The sequence below is a fragment of the Bos indicus x Bos taurus genome, chromosome 18, assembly GCF_003369695.1.
Source record: "Bos indicus x Bos taurus breed Angus x Brahman F1 hybrid chromosome 18, Bos_hybrid_MaternalHap_v2.0, whole genome shotgun sequence".
NCBI classification, from domain to species: domain Eukaryota; kingdom Metazoa; phylum Chordata; class Mammalia; order Artiodactyla; family Bovidae; genus Bos; species Bos indicus x Bos taurus.
Genome location: NC_040093.1, coordinates 12787783 through 12810427, shown reverse-complemented (window position 1 = coordinate 12810427; position 22645 = coordinate 12787783). Strand labels below are relative to the sequence as shown.

Here is a 22645-nt window from a genome sequence, read left to right as displayed (position 1 = left end):
GAACTGGGAGGTGACCAGGGGCCACTGAATTCGCCAACCCAGTGGGAAGGAGCCAGGCCCCCAGGAACCAGTCTGGCCAGCACCACCCCCATCTCCATGGTAACCGCCACGCCCGCCAAGTCTGCCACCTCCCTGCTGCACCAACCCGCGGCTTAGCTTTGATTTGGGGTGCAGGCGTGGGCAGCAGGGCGGGCTGGGGCATGCTGATTCTGGCTTCAGTCTGGGAAGTCTCGGAACAGAACCTGTTGGGGCTGGTGGCTCATTTGGGTGTGTTAGGAGTGTGTGACCTTGGACTCCGAGTCCCCTCCACTCCTTGAGCCTCAGTTTCCCCCAACTGTGAAAGGAGGAAGCAAATCAGCTATTCTAAGGAGCCTCCTTAACCCCTCAGAGCCCTAGATTCTGAAATTATAAGGATCTTGAGGTTGTAACTAAATTCCTACAGAACCTAAAACCCTCTGCTTGAGAAGTCTATGGTTTGAAAGTTCTGAGTTCAAGAGTCTATCTTTGGAACATTCTAGAATTCTCCACTTTGGCTAGCCTAGATTTCTCTGTCTTCCTGCACCAAGTTCTACCTATTCCAGGATTCCAAGGTCCTAAAAGTCTGGGTGAACGTCTGGTTTAGTGGAGCTGCTGAAAGCACAGTTATGCTATGCTATGCTAAGTCACATCAGTTGTGTCCGACTCTGTGACCCCATAGATGGAAGCCCACCAGGTTCCCCCATCCCTGGGATTCCCCAGGCAAGAACACTGGAATGGGTTGCCATTTCCTTCTCCAATGCATGAAAGTGAAAAGTGAAAGTGAAGTCGCTCAGTCGTGTCCGACCCTCAGCGACCCCATGGACTGCAGCCTACCAGGCTCCTCTGTCCATGGGATTTTCCAGGCAAGAGGACTGGAGTGGGTGCCGTTGAAAGCACAGTTAAGGAGGATTCAAATCTGGTAGCACCACTGACCCACCTGACCAGATAGCCTCAGTTTCCTCATCTGTAAAATTAGAATCAATAGCAGTTAATTTCAGAGGACTGCTGTGAGGATCCAACTGGCCAGAAAGTGCAAGAGGAATTAAGGTTCTGAGAATTGAGGCCTCAAAAAGTAGAGACTATAGGAACCAAAACTTGGCATCTTTTAGAATCTTAGAGATACATAGGAAACACTCTGTTAAAATATAAAAAAGAACTATCTATGCTACCTCCAGGGCCAGCATTCTGGTAGCGAGTGGTTCTTTGGGGTAGTTTCTGATTCTCAAATTCTAAGACACATCCCACGCTGATATCCTCTGGGTCTAAGGAAATGCCAGGGCTGGGCGTGGAGCCGTCCCGGGGCTGACGCGGGCGAAGGGGGCGTCGGGGCCTCCAGGGGGCGCTCCAGGTCACGGCACGACCCCAGCTGGGAGAGCAGACCTTGCCTGAGCTCAGACACTGGGAATGCGCGGCGGGCCCAGGCAGGTGCAGCACCTCCCGCGGCAGGGGAGCGGGGACCGGGCGGGGCGCAAGGGTGGCACGGGCCGCGCCTCTGCTCGCGGCCCCTGTCCTCCACACCCAGGTCCTCTCCACCGGGCGCCCCTCTCCTCCGCTCTTAGGTCTCTTTCCCCAGCATCTTCTGCACCCCAGCCAGGTTCTCTGGAATTAAAAATCAGGGGAGGAGGCGGAGGTCCTGGAGGAAGCATCCTCCGTAAGAACCGGGTCAGAGTGCTAGGCTGGACTGACAGTACCCAGGTTGGAATCCTCCGAGACAGACGCTGGGAGCCACCCCCCTACACACACATCCCCGCCTTGGGACTTGGTTTCCTCCTCTGTGGACGTCTGTGCAATGAGCTTGGGCCTTCCCATTCTTTCAATTATTTAGCTTCTGTGTGCCTCAGTTTCCTTAAGTGTATAAAGGGGGAATCAATACCTTCACCTCAATAGAAATGTGACGTTTGAATGACATAATCTATGTACAGAGTTTAGAACACTGCAGGGCTCGGAGTAAAGTTCACACGGATAAGATTCCTAATTCCCAGGCCTGGAACAGACAGAGAGCTCAAAACCCAAAGTGACTGTTTTTCTCCGAAACGGCCCATTCAGATCTCTGAGATTCTAAAAGCCCTGAGCTTTGACCCTTCCGTCTTGACTCCAGTCCTCGGATTTCAGAACCCAAACTGTGGCCTCTATGACTCAGCTTACCCCCTCCTCTCCATATAATGGCTGCATTGTGCAAGCCCACCACCACCAATCCCATCCCATCTTCTCCCCTGCTTTCCTGAGTTCTGGCCATCTCTAGTCCTGGCCCATTCCAGGGCATAGGAATCCCTAGAAGATTCTAGACAGAAGGTGGCAAAAGCTGAAGGTATCGCCTTCACTCCAGCCTCAGTTTCCCCAATGGACCAAAGAGAAGTCATTCCCTGGGGTGGGATCAGCAAACCCCAGTGGAAGTAAGACCTTTGGGCAATTGCCAGAGACTTCTGTAGACGGTGGGAACCATCTCTCTACCTGCCAGCCCTCAGCCTGGCACGCTGTGAGCTCTGCCTTGGCAGCCACGGTTATTATTTTTAATTTCATCCCAGGCTATCAGCAAATGCCCTTCAAGCCCAGACGTTAGGAAGTTCTTCCCTCTCTCACCAGAACCCCCTGCCTCCCCCACCCCCTTGTATAATCCCTTCACGTGACACATAGGGGTGGAGAGAAGGGGGAGTCTTGGGAGGGAGGTGCTGGGCGTCTGCCCTCCCCCAGCTTCAAGGACAGACACACACCTCCAGAATTAGCCTCTATCCTCCCTTATCTGCCACACTACCTCAGGTCAGACAGATGGGAGGGGAGGTGACATTTCTCACCTCAGGGTCAGGGCCAGGAGCCCTAGGAGAGAAGTCAGTCAGAAAATCCGGTGGGAGGGGATGGACTCCTGACGCCCAAGAGAGCTGTGTGGAAGGGGGAGGGCAAATACTGACCCCCCAACACTGCTGCCACTGTGACCTCTATGACTCAGCTTACCCCCTCTTCTCTGTATAATGGCTGTATTGTGTCCAGCCTTGCAAGCCCCCCCTCAACCCCACCCCACCTTCTGGAATTCTGCCCTGGATTCTAGAACCCTCTTTGCAAATCCCAGATATTTCCCACCTTCAAGGGGTAATAGGAGGTTCCCCGCCCCCGCCAGGGGGCGCCCTGGGGCGGTCCCTCTGGTTAGGCAGGTCTGACGCCCCGGTTAATGACAGGTTGGGGATCGTGCAGCGGCAGAGAGAAGGTTGGAGACCTGCCCTAGTCCTCCCCACCCCAACCCCGGCCCCCACCCCAGAGCCAGAAAGAGGGGGGAACGCCGGGGCACAGTCTTCAGAGGGACCGAGGGTGTTAGTTCTGATTCATTTCAGGAACCCAGGTTCCACTATCCTCACCCCGTCCCTAATTCTGCTCCCAGACCTAAAGACTCGGTCGAAAAGGCAGCTGAAGGGTGGCAGGGATGGCCGCCCATTCCAGAGCCCCAGCAGTCCAAGTCTCCCATTTCTCCCCAAGAGATCCGATATCCCAATTCTACTCAAGGATTCAGGATTCCTAGAGCTCCCAATTCGAGAGACTGAGGAGTCCCAGTTCCGAACCTCTCCCCAGGACTACGGTGTCCGCTCCCACCCGTCCAAGAACTCAGGCATTCGAGCCCTCTTTCCTTCTGCCCAGTAAAGCAGGCATCCAAGTTTTAGCCTTCTAATGTCCCTGGCGTCCTGCGCACTCCCAATTCCGCCCTGGGACCTGGCGTCTTAGCCTCTTCAGGACCCTCCCAGGGACGCGAGTCTCGGGCTCCACCAGAGCCGCTGAACCCAAGGGGGTGTAACTCACAGATCCGGGGCAGACTTTGGCACCGGGGGGCTTCCTCCGGCTCCGGCTCCGGCTGCGGGGAGCCGAGGACGGGGCGGGGCAGGCGCCGGGAACAGGTTAGACGACGTGACTCCGACCAGAGGGAGGCGGGTCTCGGAGGGGAGGGGGAGTAGGGGGTCGCCTCGAGCACTTTGGGACTTGTAGTCCCGGAGGAGCGGGACATAGCCGGGTACGTTCCCATTCGAACTGACATAAAGTCCATTTCACAGACAGGAAGGGCGAGGTCGAAAAGCCAAGGGTGACCTAACTAAGTAAACAGAATTCAGACTCTCACCTCGCTGTGGTTGCAAGAGACGAAATCCTGACTCCCTGCCCCTCCCCTCCAGGCTCAGTTTCCCACTTCTTGAATAAAGATTTGGACAACACCGAAGAGGCAGAAAGTTACAGAGGCTGGGGGAGACACGTATCCCGCCCCCAAGGCGAGAAGAGGGCCTCGCTAAAATTAGTATCCCCTCGGGTCTCTGAGCCTCAGTCTCTCTATCGGTAAAAAGAGTGGTTGGGATCTTGATAGAATTTCGCAGCTACAGCTCACAGTTAGATGCTGGGACTACAACTCCCAGCAGCTTCCTCGACCGACGTCCGGCGCCACCCAGTCTCGCATCCTCTGGGAACTGTAGTCCCGGAGCTCGCAGGGGCGGCGCCCGCCTGTCTCGCCCACGCACGGGAAACTGGAGATCTGGGAAGAGGCAACCCATCCTCTTTGCCTGACTCTCCCTCCGCTCTGGGTAGCCTCTGGCTCGCTGAGAAGGTGGGCGCCCCAGTTCTAAAGTAGGATCCGCAATCTCGGCAGAGGGGGCGGGAATCAGCGCTGACACACCGGTCAGGAATGCAGTCTGGTCACCCTGTCTAGTCACCGTCCCGCGGCTGCGCCCGTCTCCCCACGCGGCACGATTCCCGTGGGAAGGGACGTAGGCGTGTCCCCCAAATCTGCGTCCACGTGCCGCTGTTTACACGCGCCCAGGGACAGAGACGGGGCACTGATCAGGACTTCTACTCATTCTCCCTTCCTCAAAGCCTTTGGAAATGCCCCCCACGCAGGAGACTAAATCCTCGAGGGAATCGACCCGTCTCTTCTGGCCCACTGTCCCTCCCCCTAGTCCGCCCCCCCCCGCCCCCGCCCCCGCCCCCGCCGCCACGCGTGTCCAGCTCGGGAGCCCGGAGGCTCCTCCCCGGGATCCACAGGCTCCTCCCCCTGTATTTCCCGCTCCCCTGGAGCCCCGAAAGCCCGCCCCTGTCTGGTAGTTAAAAGCCCTCATTCCTCGGCTTTCCCACCTCTCCCAGTCAAGTTCTGAACTTCTGAGGCATCTGGGCCTCCTAAAAGGCTTTGTAACACTAAAACCACAGTCCTGCACACCTGGACCCTTACCGGTCTCTTTAAGGATTTCAGACCACTCGATCTTCCTGTCTCTTTAAGAGTTAGGGCCTATGAATGTGGCGGCCCCTTTAAGGCAACGTTGGACCAAATCATTTCTGAAATACTGTGGGGATTCCCGCCGGGACCTTGTGCGGCTGTAATTCCTCCCCACGCCCCAGACAGCGAATCAGCTGCTTTTTGGAGTAGACTTTCAGTAAAAGATGATTTTTCTCGCTCCTCGGCCGTGCACAAGTGGAAGTCCCCCCTAGTTATGCTTACAGAGAGAGCGGGCTCCGAGCGACACCTCCCGCGCTCCCGTGCCACATGAACGCTCACAGACGAGGCCCCACCTCTGGTTTCACGTGGTCGGCGGCGGGGCCTGGGTTGCTGGGTCTATCTGAGGCACGGGTCCAGGGATGGCGGGAACCCCGTCCGGCAGTAAGTTGCTTCACGGCGGGCCTACAGGGTGCAGAGAGTTGGCTGGCGGGAAGAGAAAGGGGCGCCCTAGAGCGTTCGGACGTAAAAAAAGAGACTTCCTCTGAGACCGGACCATGCTTCTCTCTCCAGTGGCTAAACCTGGGGGAAATCTAGAAGGGTTTTCCTGAGGAAACCAGAAATGCCTCTTCTCAGCTACTACCTCCGTCTCACCAAAAGAATCTGACCAAGCGTAGAGTGTATCCCCCGGGGGATGGTGGGGACGGGGAGGCATTCAGATAGAGGATATTTGAGGGTCGGGGGGTTGGGGTATACTGGTGGGGAGAACTAGGATTGGGATGGCGGATATAGGCGCGCCTCTGGGGAACAGACAGGAGAGAGGGAAGGCGTGGTAAGAGGATTGGGGCTCTCAAGAAGTTGAGGCCAATGGACCGATAGGCGTGCCCTGGGGGACTGGATCGGCACAAATGACCATTTCCCCTTCTGCAGGTGCTGCTCGGTTTTCTTGTCCCCCCAACTTTACTGCGACGCCCCCAGCCTCAGAACACAGTCGTTTCTCTTTGGAGGCATTGACCGGCCCAGATACAGAGCTGTGGCTCATCCAGGCCCCTGTGGACTTCGCCCCAGACTGGTAAGAGGTCCCACGCCAACTCCGGGGAACATTTCTCACCCCAGTGGCTGAACGAGGTGGGGTACTTAAAGGGGCTTTCTTGGGGAACCCAGAAATGCTGCATCTCAACTGCTGTCCCCTGTCCCACCAAAAGAATCTGATCAAGCTTCTGCCCTCCTCTTTTCAACTTTTAGCCTCAATGGACGACTCGTGCCTCTCTCTGGCTCCCAGATTGTGAAGGGCAAGTTGGCAGGCAAGCGGCACCGCTACAGGGTTCTCAGCAGCAGTGGCCCCAGAGCTGGAGGAGAAGCAACCCTGCTGGCCCCCTCAGCAGAGGCAGGAGGGGGACTCACCTGTGCCCTGGCACCCCAGGGCAGCCTGAGGATCTTTGAGAGTCCCCAGGAATCCCTGACAGGGACTCTACTGCAGTCCATTCCTGCAAGTCCCCCACCACAGATCCCCCCTGGCCTGAGGCCTCGGTTCTGTGCCTTCGGAGGCAGCCCGCCGGTCACAGGGCCTGGGTCCGTCTTGGCCTTGAAGTCCCTGGCTTCAGGGAAGAGGAAAAAGAAGAGACACTTGCCAGAAGCCTCAGTTCCTCAGGAGGCAGTGAATGAGCATGGGGCCCTGGAGGTGGACACAGCTTTGGGGTCCCTGGAGCTGGATGTGGGGAAGAAGGAAAAAAAGCACCAGCTGAAAGAACTGGAGGCGACAGAGCCACTGGCAACAGAGCCCGTTGCTGAGATGCTGGAGCCTCCAGGAACACTGTCCCCATCCACCACCAGGAAGAGGAAAAAGAAGCCCAAAGAGTCTGTAGAAATGGTCAAGCCAGAAACAGGAATGCCAGAATCCAAAGAAAAGACGGTGGAGGAGCTAGAATTCAGGGTTAAAAGGGAGCCTCTGGAAGAGACAGTCCTGTCTCCCAGAAAGAAGAGGAAGAAGCAGAAGGAGCCAGGAGAGATGGAGCCGGTGGAGGGGACGACAGTGGAGTCTCAGCTGCAGGTAAAGACGGAGCCACAGGAGGAAGCCATCCCACTGCCGTCCTCAAAGAAGAAGAAAAAGGAAAAGAGGTACAAAGGAATGAGGGAGCCAGGGATGGAGGTGATGGAGCCAGAGGTGAAGCCTCTGGAGCTCACAGGGGAGGTGATGGAGCCTGACCTGCCACCTGATGTGCAGGCACAGTCTGAGGCAGCTCTGGGATCCCCCAAAAAGAGAAGGAAGAAAGAAAAACAGCAAAATGTGATGATGCAGCCAGGGACAGAGGTGGTGGAGCCACAGGCAGAGGGGATGGAGCCCGAGCTGCCAGGTGCTGCTGAGCCTCAGGCAGCTCTAGCATCCACCAAGAAGAAGAAGAAGGAAAGAGGGCATCTAGCGACAGAGCCTGGGACTGAGATGACTAACCCCCAAGGCGAGATGATGGAGCCTGAGCTGCCAGATGAGGGGCAGCCTGAGGCTAGGGCAGATCCAGCATCCACTAAGAAGAGGAAAAAGCAGGGCCAAAAAAGCCAGGTGCCCGAGACAGCACCCCAGGAGGAGATGCCAGAGCCCCCGCTGAATCCCGAGTCTGGGCAGGTGGCTCCCAAGGGACAGGAGAGGAAGCGGAAGAAGAAGCCGCAGCAGGATCCCATGTAAGTGTCCACCGGGGAAACCGATGACTGCAACTCAGACAAGCTGAAGGTGGCCACCTGGGCCATCAGAAAGCGAGAGCAGAGAACCCCCCCTCCCACTGACCACACCAGCACACCAGCCAGAGCTGGGCCAGAAAAAAGTGCTTTATTATTACACCGAGGACCTCCTTGGCATCTGGGGTCAGTGGGGCACTTTCAAGAAAGGCTCGTGGAAGACATCAAACAGCCTTCGGGCCTGGAGAGGGGGGAAGGAAGAAAAGGAACCTGTCATTAAATGAGCCATTTGTTTGATACATTGGAGTGGGCTTCTGGTTCTTTTTCTCCTCAGTTGGAGGGGACATTGTGGGGGCGAGCAGAGAAGTAGTCAGATCTAGATTCTATCCCAGACTGGCTGTGTGAGGTTGGGCTGGTTCCCACCCTCTCTGGGCCTTCTGAAACCTCAGAACTTTGGAATCTGCAGTCCCATTTCTTTGGGGCTCCCTCCTGCCCTTAGCCCCTCAAGCCCATTTCCCCAGGCTCTTACCTTCTGGGGTCCCAGACCTGGGCACAAGGACAGATCTTCCCGGGATGCAGCTATGAGCTGTTCCAGAGACTGAGGAAGGTAGAAGCGAGTGGTCAGGGGAAATAAACCCAAAACCTCCCCTGCCCGCAGCTGCTCGGTGGGTGTACAATATTCCTGGAGGGCAGGGAGATCCTGCAGGGGCCGGGGAAGGCAGGAAGATGGGGAGGGGGCACTGGGAGGTAGAAGGAAATAGGTGGGCAGCTTCCTTGAAAAGCAAAGCAGGTAGAAATGTCAATCGGCACAAGGGAATTGTTCCTCACCCCAAAAGTAGTCAGGAGGGTCTGACTGTCCGTTTTGTTGACTGACTTGACGGTGGTCAGACATTCAGTCACCTGGAGGGAAAGGAGACGGGGTCAGAGGTGGGAGAAGAAAGGAAAACAAGACTGAGCCTGTGAGGGCGCCACTGGGTCACTGCTGTGTCCCTAGGCTGCTCTGCATGCAGGAAGAGCTCAGTAATGCTTTGGGGGTGTGTTTTTTGATTATGTGTTTTGATGATTAAAAGGTCATCTCAGAGTGATCCCCAACTAGCTGAGAGGGTTCTGGTCATGGGATGAGAAGACAAAAGTCATTTATCTTGAGCTGGTTCTGCCCCGGGGAAGACTGTAGGCTCTGAAGTTGGACCCGAGTTCAAAACCAGGTCCCACTGCCTTCTCCCTGTAAGACCCTGGGCATAGGAACTGACCTCTCTGGGCCTACATTTTCAAAAAATGGGGGTTCTCACAACACCCTGCACAAGGGTGGCTGGGGGCACCCTCCATTACGCTATCATTGGAGGCCCAGTTCAGTTCAGTCAGCAAATATTCTCTGAGCACTCCCTGAGTGTTTGGTGGTGCTGGGGACACGACAGGTCCGAGACAGCCCCAGCCCTGCCCTCCTGGAGCTCCTAGTCCACTGTGAGAGGGAGATCAGTTCCAGACACAGTGACCCAGATGGGCAGGGCTGAGGGAGCCCAGCGGGGGCACTTGACCTGACCTGGGGATCCCGGAAGACTTCCTGGAGAAGGAAGATTGGAGCTGAGATAGGGGAAAGACCAGATCAGGCAACTAATCAACAGAACAGGAATGGACACAGAAGTGACAGAATGAGGAGGTAGGGGGTAGGTGGGGCTGCCGGGTCCAACAGGCAGCACCTTGGAGAGAGTGGAGAGGGCACTGGGGAGCCATGGGAGGGTTTTGGTGTTTGTTTAATATTTATTTATTTGGCTATGCCAAGCATTAGTTGTGGCATGCAGGAGGTTTAGTTGTGGCTCTCAAACTCAGTTGTGGCATGTGGGATCTAGTTCCCCAACCAGGGATCGAACCCAGGCCCCCTGTATTGGGAGCTCGGAGGCTTAGCCACTGGACCAGCAGGGAAGTCCCCACTCAAGGGTTTTGAGTTGAAGAAAGCAGGCTTAGGAAGACCCTGCTAGCTGCTGTTGGGGCAGAAGTGACTGGAAGTTGAGGGGGGAGAGGTGTGACTTGAGATCAGGACTGCAGCTCAGACCCCCAAAGGAGCTGGGGGGAGGCCCAGGCAGGGAGGGGAGGGTGCCTCACCCGGGAAACGAAGTCCTGCTCCAGCTTCTCCATCAGGAGATCGGCCGGCTTCTGCTCGTAGGCCTTGTATGTCTCCAGGTACCGCCCGGCCTCCTCGGGGCTGGGGTGAGACATTCGGGTCAGGGGAAGAGGGCAGGAGGGTCATGTTTTACATTAATTTCATTTGCTGATGCTAGAATTCCAAACTTTTAATATAGAGAAATGAATGCTCTCAACCTTGCCTAAATGTCCCCTGGCGGTAACCCCTGCTGGGCGGGCACATCTTGACAGGTCTTTTCTAAGACTTATGGCTAAGGGCCATAGCTTGGGAGCCTGACCAGTGGGGTTCAGGCCCCACTTCCCACCTGAGTTACCCTGGGCCAACAATTTTCCTCTCTGTGGGCCCTGGTTGCCTCACCTGTCAAGTGGGGTGGATGCTAAGTTCTAAGTGTTAGTCACTCAGTCATGTCTGACTCTCTCCAACCCTATGGACTGTAGCCCTCGAGGCTCCTCTGTCCATGGGATTCTCCAGGCAAGAATACTGGAGTGGTTTGCCATACCCTTCTCCAGGGAATCTTCCCGACCCAGAGATTGAACCCCAGTCTCCTGCATTGCAGGCATATTCTCTACCGACTGAGCCACTAGGGAAGAGGGGTGGATGCTAATGACAATTAAACAAGTCCACACACTTAAGCGCCATGCCTGGTGCTTAGAAGCCTATTTAAGAAATGTTAGCTATTCTGGGAGGGAGGTTTTATATGCAGCACACCTTCAAGAGGAAAGTTCTAGAAGCTGACTGCTGCAACTAACCTCACAGTCACCATTCATGTTTCCATTAGGCACTGGGTTTTTCTGACATGTAATTAACTGTCTCCAAAGTAGGTGAAACAATAAATCACTAAACGGGCCTGTCTGTGTGCGGAACAGAGGAACCCAAGTTTATTCACACCAGGAAAAAGCTGGCCTTTTTCCTCAAATGTTTGTCTTGAGGCATTTTCTTAGCCTTCAAAGTCTAGCTAGAGGACAATGTTTGTTGATTAAACACTGATTTATATTCTCAAAAGAATACTCATTTTTAAAATTCTGTCTTTCTGTGGGCTTTGTTGCTTTTGCTCTAGTCGCAGAGGGGACTGTTATTGTTCTTAATCATGTGTCCAGGACATGCTGTATCCACTTCCTCAATTTCACTTTTGTTCCCCAGTACAATGAGGACACTCTTCCACATCGGAAGACAGAGCTCGACCCCATTTACTTTTTAAAAATATTTGTGTCTTTATTTGTCTGTGGCAGGTCTTAGTTGCAGCAGGTAGGATCTTCAGTTGCAGCATGTGGTATCTAGTTCCCTGAGTAGTTCAGGGTTCGAACCCGGGCCCCCTGCCTTGGGAACACGGAGTCTCAGCCACTGAAGCACTAGGAAAGTCCCTCGACCCCATTTACTTAATGGGTCCAAAATATTCCCCAGTTTGGATATACAGACATGGGAAATACTCCCCGTGTGGGGGCCTAGCCGCATTCCAGACACCGTTCAAAGCCCTTTATCTTCAGAAGCTTCTGGGCTCTCTTGAGAGATCTTGTAAGGCAGTTATTTTCAATCCGTGACAATGGAGGGGGAAACAGATGAGTGGGGTTGAGTCACTTGCCCAAGATCACACCGCCGGGCTCCCCATACGCCACTGTGCTACCTCCCACAGCAAAGAGAGAGCCATTTTTCATACTTGCTTCTGTTTTAATATATAACTAATACATAAGCACATTTTTCTGAGTAGTCAAAAAGTATAGCGGTGACACAGCCCTAGAGAGGACACAGAATGACAAATACATGTACCCTTTGACCTCAAAGCCCATCCCTGGGGTTGGGGGCAGTAGTGGGAGGGTTGCTGTAACAGCAAAACCCTGGGAGTCAGCCAAGTGTCCGCCAACAAAGGGCTACAGGCAGAATACTACACAGCTGGAAAAGAATGTGGATTCAGACAGTGAGTAGTAAAGTGATAGCAAATGAACTACCAAGATGTGAAAAGACGTGGAGGGGAACTTCCCTGGTGGTCCAGTGGCTAAGGCTCCACGCTCCCAATGCAGGGGCCCCAGGTTCAATCCCTGATCAGGGAACTAGAGCTCACATGCAACTAAGAGTTTGCATCCTAAACTAACTATCCCCCATGCTTCAGCTAAAAGAACCTGCATGCCACAACTAAGACCCCATGCAGCCAAATGAATGAAAAAAAAAAAGACATGGAGAAACCTTAAAGAAGCCAGTCTGAAAAGGCATCTTCGAGCTAACAGAAAATATATACTGGTCTCTTGTCCCTGTGTCTGACACAGAGCTCCAAACCCCTGTAAATTCCCAAGTGATAAGATCACCAAGGGCTTCTGTTCCACAGAGGTGACCCTGGGTGGCTCCTAAATGGGGGGCTGGTATCTGGAAAGTCCAAGCCAGGATTAGAAGCTTGGAATTTCCCACCCCACCCCCAATCCTCTAGAGGGGAGAGGGGCTGGAAATGGAGTTAATAAGTGACCATGCCTATGTGAGAAGCCGCCATAGAATCTCAACACTAACCCTGGGATTTAGGGAGTTCCAGGCTGGCAAGCACATCCACACCGGGAGGGTGACACACACCCAGCTCCCTGGGACAGAAGATGCTGTGCTCAGGACCCTCGCAGACCTTGCCCTGTGTACCTGTTTGTATCCTTGAGTGTATCCTGTAATGAACTAGTAAATATAAGTGTTTCCCTGAGTCCTGAGAACCGTGCTAGCAAAATAATCAAACCTGAGGAAGGGTCATTGGAGGTCTTGACCTGCAGCCGCTGTTCAAAGCACAGGTGATTCCCTGGGCTTGCGACTGGCGCCTGCAGCGTGTGTGGGATGGGTAGCTCTGTGAGCCATTAACCTGGGGGATCCAACCTTATCTCCAAGAGAGTGTCAGAACTGAGCTAAACCTGAGGAGTGAAGGAGACTCACAGGAGGAAGAACTGCGTTAAAGAGTATGACTATTTTCTGCTTTAATCACCAGTCAAGTCTCCTGCTAACCAAACATGCAGGTGCCTATTTCTTGACGTTTTCACCAAATTAATGGGTGAAAAATAACACCTTGTTCTTTGAAAATTGACATTTCCTGACAAACTGTATGGCTGACAGTTTTTTCATGTCTTCTTGACAACCTGCTTTAGACTTCAGGCTTTTTTGTGTTTTTTTTTGGCAGCACTGCATGGCTTGCAGGATTTCGGTTCCTCAGCCAGGGATTGAACCCAGGCCACGGCAGTGAAAGCCCAGGATCCCCTCACCACTAGGCAACCAGGGAGCTCCTGGGCTATTTTTCTTACTGATTTGTAGGAGGTCCTTTCTATATATAAATACATAATACATGTTTAAATACATTCCTGTGAATATAAACATGTAAATTTTTTGAACTGTATAAATATAACATTTATATGTAAACATATAAATTAGGGATCTTAGGACTTCCCTGGTGGCGCAGTGGATAAGAATCCATCTGCCAATGCAGGGGACACAGGTTCGATCCCTGGTCCAGGAAGATTCCACATGCCTCAGAGCAACTAAGCCGGTGCACCACAACTACTGAGCCCGAACTCCAGAGCCCAGGAAATGCAATGACTGAAGGGCCTGTGAGCCACGGCTACTGAAGCTGGAGCACCTGGAGCCTGCGCTCGCCGCAACTAGACAAAGCCTGCAGACAGCAACTGAGACCCAGCACAGCCAAAAACAAACACATAAATAAAGGTTCCTTTCAAAAGAAAAGTAAATTAGGGGTCTTACGTCTTTGTGTCATAGACAGCAAGTATTTCCTCTCAGTGTGTCGCTTATCTTTTAACTTTGTCTAGAGTATCTCTTACTATCCAGCAGTTTAAAATTGTAATTTTCTCACATCAGCCTTTTCCTTTATGGCTTCTGGGTTTTGAGTCTTGCTTTGAAAACCTTTCCCAGCACAAGAACATCATATAGATAGATAGAGATGAAAGTCAAACTCAGTCATGTCCAACTGTTTGTGACTGCATGAACTGTATACAGTCCATGGGATTCTCCAGGCCAGAACACTGGAGTGGGTAGCTGTTCCCTTCTCCAGGGGATCTTCCCAACCCAGGGATCGAACCAGGGTCCTCCTGCAGGGGGATTCTTTACCAGCTGAGCTACCAGGGAAGCCATATATATATATATGATTTCTTATACGTTCACTGTAGTTTTTCTTTTTATGTCTATAATCATCATGACTTTGTTCTGATTATGGTGTGAGGAAGGGATCTCTTTTTCCTGTGGAGAACCAATCAAAATGGTCTTTATAAACCTAGACTGGGAATTAATTATTCAGCCAGGTTTTACATCTAACTCATAAGTGCCTAGCGTGGTCCTGGGAATTTCCTCTATGTCACCTTCTTTTGTGCCTACAACCCTGTAAGAAAGATATTAAGACCCTGGCTTATAGATAAAGAAATTGAAGCCCAGGGACTCTCCTGGTGGTCCAGTGGTTAAGAATCTGCCCGCCAATGAAGGGGCCACGGATTTGATACCTGGTCGGGGAATGAAGATCTCACATGTCTCAGGGCGACTAAGCCCATGTGCCACAACTACTGAGCCTACGAGCTCTAAAGCCCGTGCTCCACAGCAAGAGAAGCCACCGCAGTGAGAGGCCCACGCACCACAACCAGCGAGCTGCCCCTGCTCGCTCCATCGCTGCAAGTAGAGAAAGCCCGTGTGCAGCAACAAAGACCCGGCATGGCCATAAATAAATAATAAATAAAATATCTTAAAAAAGAAATTGACACCCAGAGAGGCAGTGCCTGGACCAGGCTCACAAAGGGCATTCCTGGGAGGAAGAAGGAAGGTCTGGGGGCGGAAGGGAGAAGAACTCTTGGGATGGAGCCTGACCTGAGGGGGAGCCTCCATCTCACCTCCAGGCAAGGATCAGGGTGCAGTCGGCCAGGATGCACATCTTAGCCAGCTCCTTGAGGGCCTGCTGAGGATCTTTCTGAGAGAAGAAAACCAGAAAGAGGGGTATGGGAGAAAGCAAGGAGTTAAAGAGTCTTAAAAGCTGAGCACCTTAGGAAGCCAAGAGCCTTTCACTCAACTGACACTTCCTATTCTCCGATGGGGTGCCTGACCCGGGCAGGGCAGTCTCAGGACCCAGCAGTGACCAGGCCAGCCCTGACTCTGTCTTCTGGGGACTCACAGTCTAATGCAAAGGACAGACCCATTCCTAGACAGTGATGACCCAGAGTGCCCAGGGCTGAGGTAGAGAAGCCAAAGGAGCATCTGTTGTACCTGGGGGATCAGGGAGAGCTTCCTGGAGGAGGGAACATCTGAGCTGGGACCTGAAGGAGGATGAGGAGTGAGAGTAACAAAAGACAGCAAAAAAGGGAATTTCAGACAGGGGACAGTGTGTGCAAATGAAGGGAAGGGAGAGAGGGCTTGAAGAAATAAAATTCACTGCTATGGGATGGAAGATGTGAAATGCAAGGTGATCGTTGGAAGCTGAGAGATGAGCTGTGAGAGTAGGGCAGGGATTGGGTCATGCAGGGCTTCACACAGGGCACTGAGGGGCTGTGGGGGGTTTGGACCGCGGGTCTGTGTGCTTGAAGAGCCCTCCGCTTGCAAAGGGGCTAAGCTGGAGGCCACGAGATGAGAAGAGGCTGGGACAGAGACCCAGGCAGGAGAAGCAAGGGCCTGGATCAGGGCAGGGCTGCGAGGACAGACAGAAACAGGTTGAAGAAATATTTAGGTGGCAGAGGGCTGGGCCTGGCTGAAGGCAGGGTGGTGTGTGCGGAAGGAGAGATGGGTAATCTGACCATCCCATCTCCTTGCTAACACAGGTTGCAGCTCAGATGCAAGAAACTCCCACTGAGGTTCCGACTTGCATTCCTCCTTGGAAAGGACTCAACACCCACCTGTCAACCAGGAGGCCCAAGGCTCCCCATTTCACAGATGGGGACACTGAGGCCCGGGGGAGTGACCCCTGCTTACCACATCCACCTGGACGAGCAGGACCCGCAGGGCGTAGCTCTTCCCCAGGCTCTGCAGCCGCTGGTGGATGTAGTCTGGGTGGAGGTTGTGGTAACGGAGGCTGGGGGGTGGGGAGAGAAAGAGGCGTTGGGAAGTCTCTGGCTGAGACACCCCAGAAGCCCTCCTTCTTCCCTCTGGCTGAAGGGCTTGGAGACTGAGGCAGACAGGCTTGCCAGGGTCTGAGGCTCAGAGAGGTTAAGTGTCTTGCCCAAGGTCACCCCTCAAGAAGGGAGCACAGGGGGCCTGGCAGTGAGAGCTACCTGACTCTGGCTCCCTTGAAGGGTGGACCCCCGGACTCTTCACCAAGGAAGAGAAGACCTCGGGTTTCAGGCAGAGCACAGAGACCCTAGAGAGCGCTCGTTCCCAGGGGGTTAGGGTCGCGGGGTGCTGCACAGCTGGTCTGGGGAAGCAGGGCCCACCTACCTGCCCCCGGGACTGCCTGCTTTGGCCTCTGAGGGTGCTGTCGGGGAGGGGTGGGACAGCTTTGCCACCCAGGAACAAAGGGGCGTCTCTGCCCAGCAGCCGCCAGCTCCATACCCCACAGGGAGGACAGGAACTTAACAAGTTTCACTTCCCCTGTCTGGCTCTGTCTGAAGAAAGGCCCCCAGGAGTCTTTAATTGGTGAAGGTTACCGAAACCTTGGCTCCAGTTCTGAGGGTCTGTGGCATGAGGCCCCCTCCTCCCTCACAGGCAGGAGTTCCGGCCCAGGCCTCTCCTCCCTTGGACCTGGGACCTCCGCTCTTGTGCTGGGCACTTACGGGCCAAGATCTCTGCCTCCTCCACAGGGTCACACCGAGGCCCAGAGGTGACAAGGCCGTGCCCGGGGGTCTCCTCCCCTCGACAGCCCAGAACACCCGGAGCACCCCCCTCCCAGGCCGTCTGGAGGGTGGGCAGCCCCAGCGCTCACCTGAGGAAGAGGGCACAGGTGCTCTGGCCCAGCACGTAGTCAGGTAGCACATCCCCGAACTCCCAGGGCACGTTGCGCACAAACCTCAGCACCGGGTTGCCCCTCTGGGTGGACAGAGGAGCGAAGCCATTAGCAGGGGGTCCCTGGGACCACCACACCCACCGCCACCCCAGGGCCCTCCTCCTGCCTCCGTTCCGCCCCTCCCCACCTTCCTCCTGCTTTGCACCGGGGCTTCTCCAGCTCCACTCTCCTCCTCTCCTCAGACCCGCCCCCCTCAGCCTGGAATGTTCTTGGTGCTGGGGCTCTGACCTAGGCCCCTCCTCCCGGGCCCTGTTCTTTAGTCGCTTCAGTCGTAGACCGACAGGCTTCTCTGGTGGATTTCCCAGGCAAGAATACTGGAGTGGGTGGCCAATTCCTTCTCCAGGGGACCTTCCTGACCCAGGGATGGAACTCACGTCTCCTGCATTGGCAGGTGGATTCCTTACCACTGACCCACCAGGGAAGCCTTCCCTAGCCCTCGGTCTTAACCTAAGGGTCCCTGGATCTCCCTCGGGCTCAGTCTTCTCTCCCACTGGACACCTGTCCCCAAGTGTCTACCTCACTGGCCCCCATACCTGCTACCCCTCCCAGCCCCAACTCAGAAATGACCACACCATCCAGAAACCCAGGGCTTCCCTCTCCCTCCCCTCCCCCAAGTGGGACATCTAGCTTCTAAGCATCCCCCAGAAATGCTTCCCCTTCCAGTGCCACGGCTTCCACCCTACCTCCTCCTGGTCCCCTGCCCCTCCTGGCTACCCTCCCAACAGGAGCTAGACAGCTCCTCCTAAAGCACAAACCTGCCCTTCCCCTGCTCTAAGCCCTGCTCTGGATCCCTACTGCCCTCAGGAGGAAGCTCCTCACTGTGCCTGTGACCCTCCACAGGGTTAGACCCCTGGCGTCTGCTGAGCAGACGCCTCCCTCTAAACATCCCCTTACACTCTACTCTCTACCTCACACTCTACCCAAGGCGGAAATACTCTGAGCAAGTCAAGCGCTGATCTATTTATAGGTATCTGAGAACCCACTTTGTGTCTAAGTCTGACCAAGAGGACACAGATCCCGGCCCCTGTGGGGGACACAGACATTAAACAAAGGCATCTTGGGGAACTTCCCTGGAAGCTTAGTGGTAAAGAATCCTTTTGCCAATGCAGGAGATGCAAGTTCAATCCCTGGTCTGGGAAGATTCCATATGCTGTGGAGCAACTAAGCGCCTGCACCACAATGACCACAATGATCAAGCCTGCGCTCTAGAGCCTGGGAACCACAGCTCCTGAGCCCATGCACTCTAGAGCCTGCGCTCTAGAGCCTGGGAACCACAGCTCCTGAGCCCATGCACTCTAGAGCCTGCGCTCTAGAGCCTGGGAACCACAGCTCCTGAGCCCATGCACTCTAGAGCCTGCGCTCTGCAACGAGAGAGGCCACCGCAATGAGAAGCCCACGGATCACAACTAGAGAGTAGCCCCCACCTCCCACAACTAGAGAACGCCTGTGTGCAGCAACAAAGACCCAGCACACTGCCCTCCAAAAAAGTACCTGGAGGATGAACATGTAATCACCAAGTGAAGTGGAATTTGGCTTGAATGAGGGTGTGGATCTGCTCTTGTGGGGGGAGCGGGGTGGTGGTGTGTGGTCAGAGAAGTTGGGGTGGGAAGGGTCTGCAGCCCTGGGGCATCTCGACCTGAGACACCAGGAGCCATGGAAGGGCTTTGGGTAAGGGAGAGGCAGGATCTGACTTTAATTTTTAAAGGATTGTTCTGTCCACTTCACACCCTTCTAGAATGGCCAAAATCCAAAAGACCAACAATGACAAGTGGTGAGGATATGGCAGAGATGCAACCTTCATCCACGGCTGGATGGGAACGTAAAGTGGTGCAGTCTTTTAGAAGACAGTTTGGGGGTGCCTGAGAAAGTTAAGCACAGCGCTGCCACATGACCCAGCCAATCTACACATAGATAAATACCCAAGAGAACTAGAAACATGTCCACACAAACAGTGGTACCTAAATGTTCACAGCAGCATTTTCACAATCAATGGAAAGTATAAACTCAAATGTATATACCCAGTATATACCTAGAATATAAAACCCAAATGTATGGTATATCCTAGAGGTGGAATTTCTGGGCCATATGGTAACTCTATGTTTAAACATCCAAGGAACTGTCAGACTGTTTTCCAAAGTGGCCGCACCGTTTCATATTCCCACCAGCAGTGTACGAGGATTCCAGGTCCTCCCCGCCCTCGGTATTGTCTATGCTTTTGATTCGAGCCATCCCCGTGGGTATGAAGTGGTATCTCATTGTGGTTTTGGCTCGTATTTCCCCCATGGCTCACAATTTTGAGCATCGTTTCATGTTCTTGGATCTTACTATTATCATCATGTACTCTCTCCCTCCAAAATGCCAGCCCCATCAATGACAGAGACTTTGTCTCCTGTCCCCAGAGCCTAGAGCAGCAGCAGGTAAACTCTGACCACCTATGAGGATTATAAGTGGCTCAGAGGGGCTAGGTCACCTGCCCAAGACACAGCTACAGTGTGGCAGAGCGGGATTCAACCTTGGGCCTGTGTTCAGGAGTTTTTGAATAAATGGACAAAACTGGGGGCAGGAGATGGAGCTGCATGAATACACTCACAGCCCCAACCACAACAGTTGGGGCAGGACTCTCCTGGTGATCCAGGGTTTAAGATTCTGAGCTCCTAATGCAGGGGGCCTGGGTTCCACCTCTGCTCAGGGAACCAGATCCCACCTGCTGCAACTAAGACCTGGTGCAGCCAAATAAATAAGTATATAAATATCGTTTTTAAAAAAAAGAGTTGGGGCATTATGGACTGAATGTCTGTGTCTCCCCAAAATTCATAGGCCAAATTCTAACCCCCAGTGTGACGGTATGTGCTGTGTGCTGTGTCACTTCAGTCGTGTCCAACTCTGTGCGACCCCAAGAGCTGTAGCCCTCCAGGCTCCTCTGTCCATAGGATTCTCCAGGCAAGAATACTAGAGTGGATTGCCATGCGCTCCTCCAGGGGATCTTCCCAAGCTAGGGATCGAACCTGCGGCTCCTGCATTGCAGGCAGATTCTTTATTAGGAGGTAAAGGCTGGTAATAAGGTCATGGAGGAGGAAGTGTCATGAATGGGATTAGTGTCTCTATAAAAGAGACTACAGGAGCTCCTCGCCCCTTTTGAAGCTGTGAGGACATAGTGAGAAGACAGCTGGCTATGAACCAGGAAGCAGGTCCTCACTAGACATGGAACCTGCCAGCCCCCTGATCTTGGACTTCCCAGCCTCCAGAACTGTGAGAAATAAATGTTCACTCTTTAAGCTACTAGTCTACGGCATTTTTGTTAGAACAGCCCGAAAGGACTAGGACATGGGGCATCCTCAACCCACACACACTAGCTGAATGGATGAATGGTGCTATTGAGAGCATAACAGGTGGAACTCAGACCTTCCTTGCCAACCAGAAAGCCCTCCTTAAAAATGCATTTCCCACCAGAAAGTCCAAAGTTCCACTTCTCCATTCCTGTCCTCACCTGCCGGGGGCTCACAATGATGCTATTGGATTTTGCTCCTGGTTTGGGGGCCTGGTTGGGGGTCTCTTCTGCCAGGGGTTCTGGCCCCACCGGGCGTGTGGCTTCAGCCCCGCCTGGAGGTCCAGAGAGGGCATACTCAGCGTAGGTCTGAGGGCCTGGCGGGGGTGAGGTCTCTACGGTGGGCAGGCTCCGAGTAGATCTGAATAAAGGCTTGGCCTGTGGGAAGAGATGTGAGAGGGCACCTGAAGTCTGAATCCAGCCACTTCTTCCTACCTCCTCGGCCACTGCCACCCTGGTCCCAGCCACCGTCTTCTCTCCCTCTGCCACTGCGGTCACTTCCTCACCAGTTCCCTCACTGGCCCTTAGCCCCTCGTCTGCTCCCCACACTGAGTCACACCATGCCCCTCCTCTGCTCAAGCCCCGAGATGGCTCTTGCCTCAGAGTAAAAGCCGAAGCTGTCACCACAGCCCTCCAGACCTTTAAAGAGCTGTCCCTGCCCCTCCACCTCAGAGATCTTCCTTTCTATCTCCTCCCCCTGGTTTTGTCTACTCCAGCCCCACCGGCCTTCTTGCTGCCCTAAAATGCATCAGGTTCTCTCTCACCTCAGGGCCTCTGCACTGGCTGTTTCCTTCTGCCCCATATCACAGAGCTGGCTCCCTCACCTCTTTTACATCTCACCAAAGGCATCATCTCCGCCTAGAAGCCCTCCCTTAACTGTTCTATCTAAAGGAGCTCTCCCTTCCCATCACACTGTATATCCTTAGCTTACTTTCTTTTTCTTCATAGCACATAGGTGGCAGCCAGTACTTAGCACCAGCCAATTGTGTTCCTGTGGGGTTGAGAATTCCGTGCTGCCAGATCCTTTTTACCAGAAGATGTGAGATGTGCAGACTTATTTCAAAATCGCTGCTGCTGCTGCTACTAAGTCGCTTCAGTCGTGTCCGACTCTGTGCGACCCCATAGACGGAAGCCCACCAGGCTCCCCCGTCCCTGGGATTCTCCAGGCAAGAACACTGGAGTGGGTTGCCATTTCCTTCTCCAATGCATGAAAGGGAAAAGTGAAAGGGAAGTCGCTCAGTCGTGTCCGACTCTTCACGACCCCATGGTCTGCAGCCTACCAGGCTCCTCTGTCCATGGGATTTTCCAGGCAAGAGTACTGGAGTGGGGTGCCATTGCCTTCTCCATTCAAATCACAAAACCTTCCAATTCTTAAAGTTCAGCAATAAATTCACGCTTTTGCAGAACCAAGGTGCTGACCACGTGAAACATTCCAGAACTAGTCCCCTTGGTGTCTGTTTTCTAACTCTGCCTTAGCCCTCCTATGACATTTTACAGATAGGGAAACTGAGACCTGCGTAGGTCAAAGGACTGTCTTCTCGAGGTGACCCAGGCCCCAACATTTCCTAACCCACACGGCGGTCCTACAGGCCCCTTCCTCCTAACCAACTCCCCCAAGCCTCTCAGCGGTTCCCTCATCTCCTAGTCCTACCCCAGGAGGAGGGACCACATCCTCGTCCGTAGGAATGAGGAATTTCTTCCTTGTGGGTGGGCCAGCGGGCTTGTGTACTCCCTCTTCGTCCATCGCAAGCTCCTTCTGGGGCCTGAAAATGAAGACGTGGTGTTGGGAGCCAAAGAGACATCGGCATTCTCCAGCGGGAACGCCCCCTCCCCCCCCCCCCCCCCCCCCCGCCGCCGCCGCCACCTCCAGTCACAGTCGCCCCCCACCTCCAACCGCAAAAAAAATTCCAGGGCTCGATAGCGTCCAGCTCCAGACACCCAGGGGAGGAGCCAAGTTCTATAAGGCCCCGCCCCAGCCAGCCACCACCTCCAGCTTGCCCCTCCCCTTACCAGTCCACACTCTCCATTCACCACGCCCTCCAGGACCCCAACCTTCTTTTCTCCCGCCCTCACAGTTCCCCACCTTCCGTTTGCCAGGCCCGACCACAGTCCCCGTCCGCCCCGCCCCCAGGGCTCGCACCTGGATACCTTCCCCTAGTTCCACTTCCTCAATCTCTTAGACGCTGTACCGATTGACTGGCAGCTGCCAATCGCCGCCGGCAGTCTCCACCCCGACCCCTCTCGCCCGAGCCCGGTTGTCTTAGCTCCCGGAGGACCCACCTCCTTGCCCCCGGGCCGCGAGGAAAAGACCGGAGGGAGATAGAGGCTTCCCACCGCCCGCGCGGCCAGCGCGGCCCCAGGCTCGCCGCACTTCCGGCCTCTCTA

The 22645-nt window shown here is 54.2% G+C and overlaps 3 protein-coding genes across 12 annotated transcripts in view; 1 reads left to right on the top strand and 2 right to left on the bottom strand.

Moving 5' to 3' along the window:
- PPP1R13L (protein phosphatase 1 regulatory subunit 13 like) overlaps positions 1 to 5261 on the bottom strand; it is a 16187-nt gene extending 10926 nt beyond the window's left edge. The window contains exon 1 of one of the 5 annotated variants that reach the window (XR_003506463.1): positions 3802 to 4563. Coding sequence is in view for 2 of the 5 variants with exons in the window: in XM_027515465.1 (XP_027371266.1) it covers positions 3802 to 4042 (241 nt within the window). In the remaining 3 variants the exon portion in view is untranslated. Of the gene's footprint in view, positions 1 to 2810; positions 2969 to 3801; positions 4564 to 5206 lie in introns of those variants that run through there. The other 4 variants (XM_027515466.1, XM_027515465.1, XM_027515464.1 and 1 more) reach the window with 4 other exon arrangements.
- CD3EAP (CD3e molecule associated protein) overlaps positions 1 to 8157 on the top strand; it is a 16203-nt gene extending 8046 nt beyond the window's left edge. The window contains exons 1-3 of one of the 2 annotated variants that reach the window (XM_027515470.1): positions 5332 to 5632; positions 6119 to 6260; positions 6434 to 8157. In XM_027515470.1, the coding sequence (XP_027371271.1) occupies positions 5611 to 5632; positions 6119 to 6260; positions 6434 to 7868 (1599 nt within the window). In that variant the 5' untranslated portion in view covers positions 5332 to 5610 and the 3' untranslated portion in view covers positions 7869 to 8157. Of the gene's footprint in view, positions 1 to 5331; positions 5633 to 6118; positions 6261 to 6433 lie in introns of those variants that run through there. The other variant, XM_027515469.1, reaches the window with a different exon arrangement.
- Positions 7991 to 22645, bottom strand: ERCC1 (ERCC excision repair 1, endonuclease non-catalytic subunit). Of its 5 annotated transcripts, none has more exons than XM_027515473.1 (10): positions 22541 to 22645; positions 21912 to 22023; positions 20423 to 20638; positions 16855 to 16958; positions 15909 to 16008; positions 14840 to 14916; positions 9959 to 10058; positions 8687 to 8758; positions 8388 to 8456; positions 7991 to 8099 (listed from the first exon to the last, which is right to left on the bottom strand). In XM_027515473.1, the coding sequence occupies exons 2-10, from the start codon at positions 22002 to 22004 to the stop codon at positions 8046 to 8048; spliced, it is 885 nt and encodes a 294-aa protein (XP_027371274.1). In that variant the 5' UTR covers positions 22005 to 22023; positions 22541 to 22645; the 3' UTR covers positions 7991 to 8045. The 5 variants fall into 5 exon arrangements, with proteins under 5 accessions (XP_027371274.1, XP_027371273.1, XP_027371275.1 ...); XM_027515472.1 differs by having other exon boundaries at positions 22401 to 22626; XM_027515474.1 differs by having other exon boundaries at positions 22409 to 22626.

Excerpts from the sequence above, each read along its gene's own strand:
- ERCC1 (XM_027515471.1), bottom strand. Across the intron at positions 14,917-15,908 it reads TGCTCGTCCAGGTGGATGTG|AAAGATCCTCAGCAGGCCCT; the intron begins GTAAGCAGGGGT and ends TTCTTCTCTCAG. Across the intron at positions 8,759-9,958 it reads AGCAGGACTTCGTTTCCCGG|GTGACTGAATGTCTGACCAC; the intron begins GTGAGGCACCCT and ends CTTTCCCTCCAG.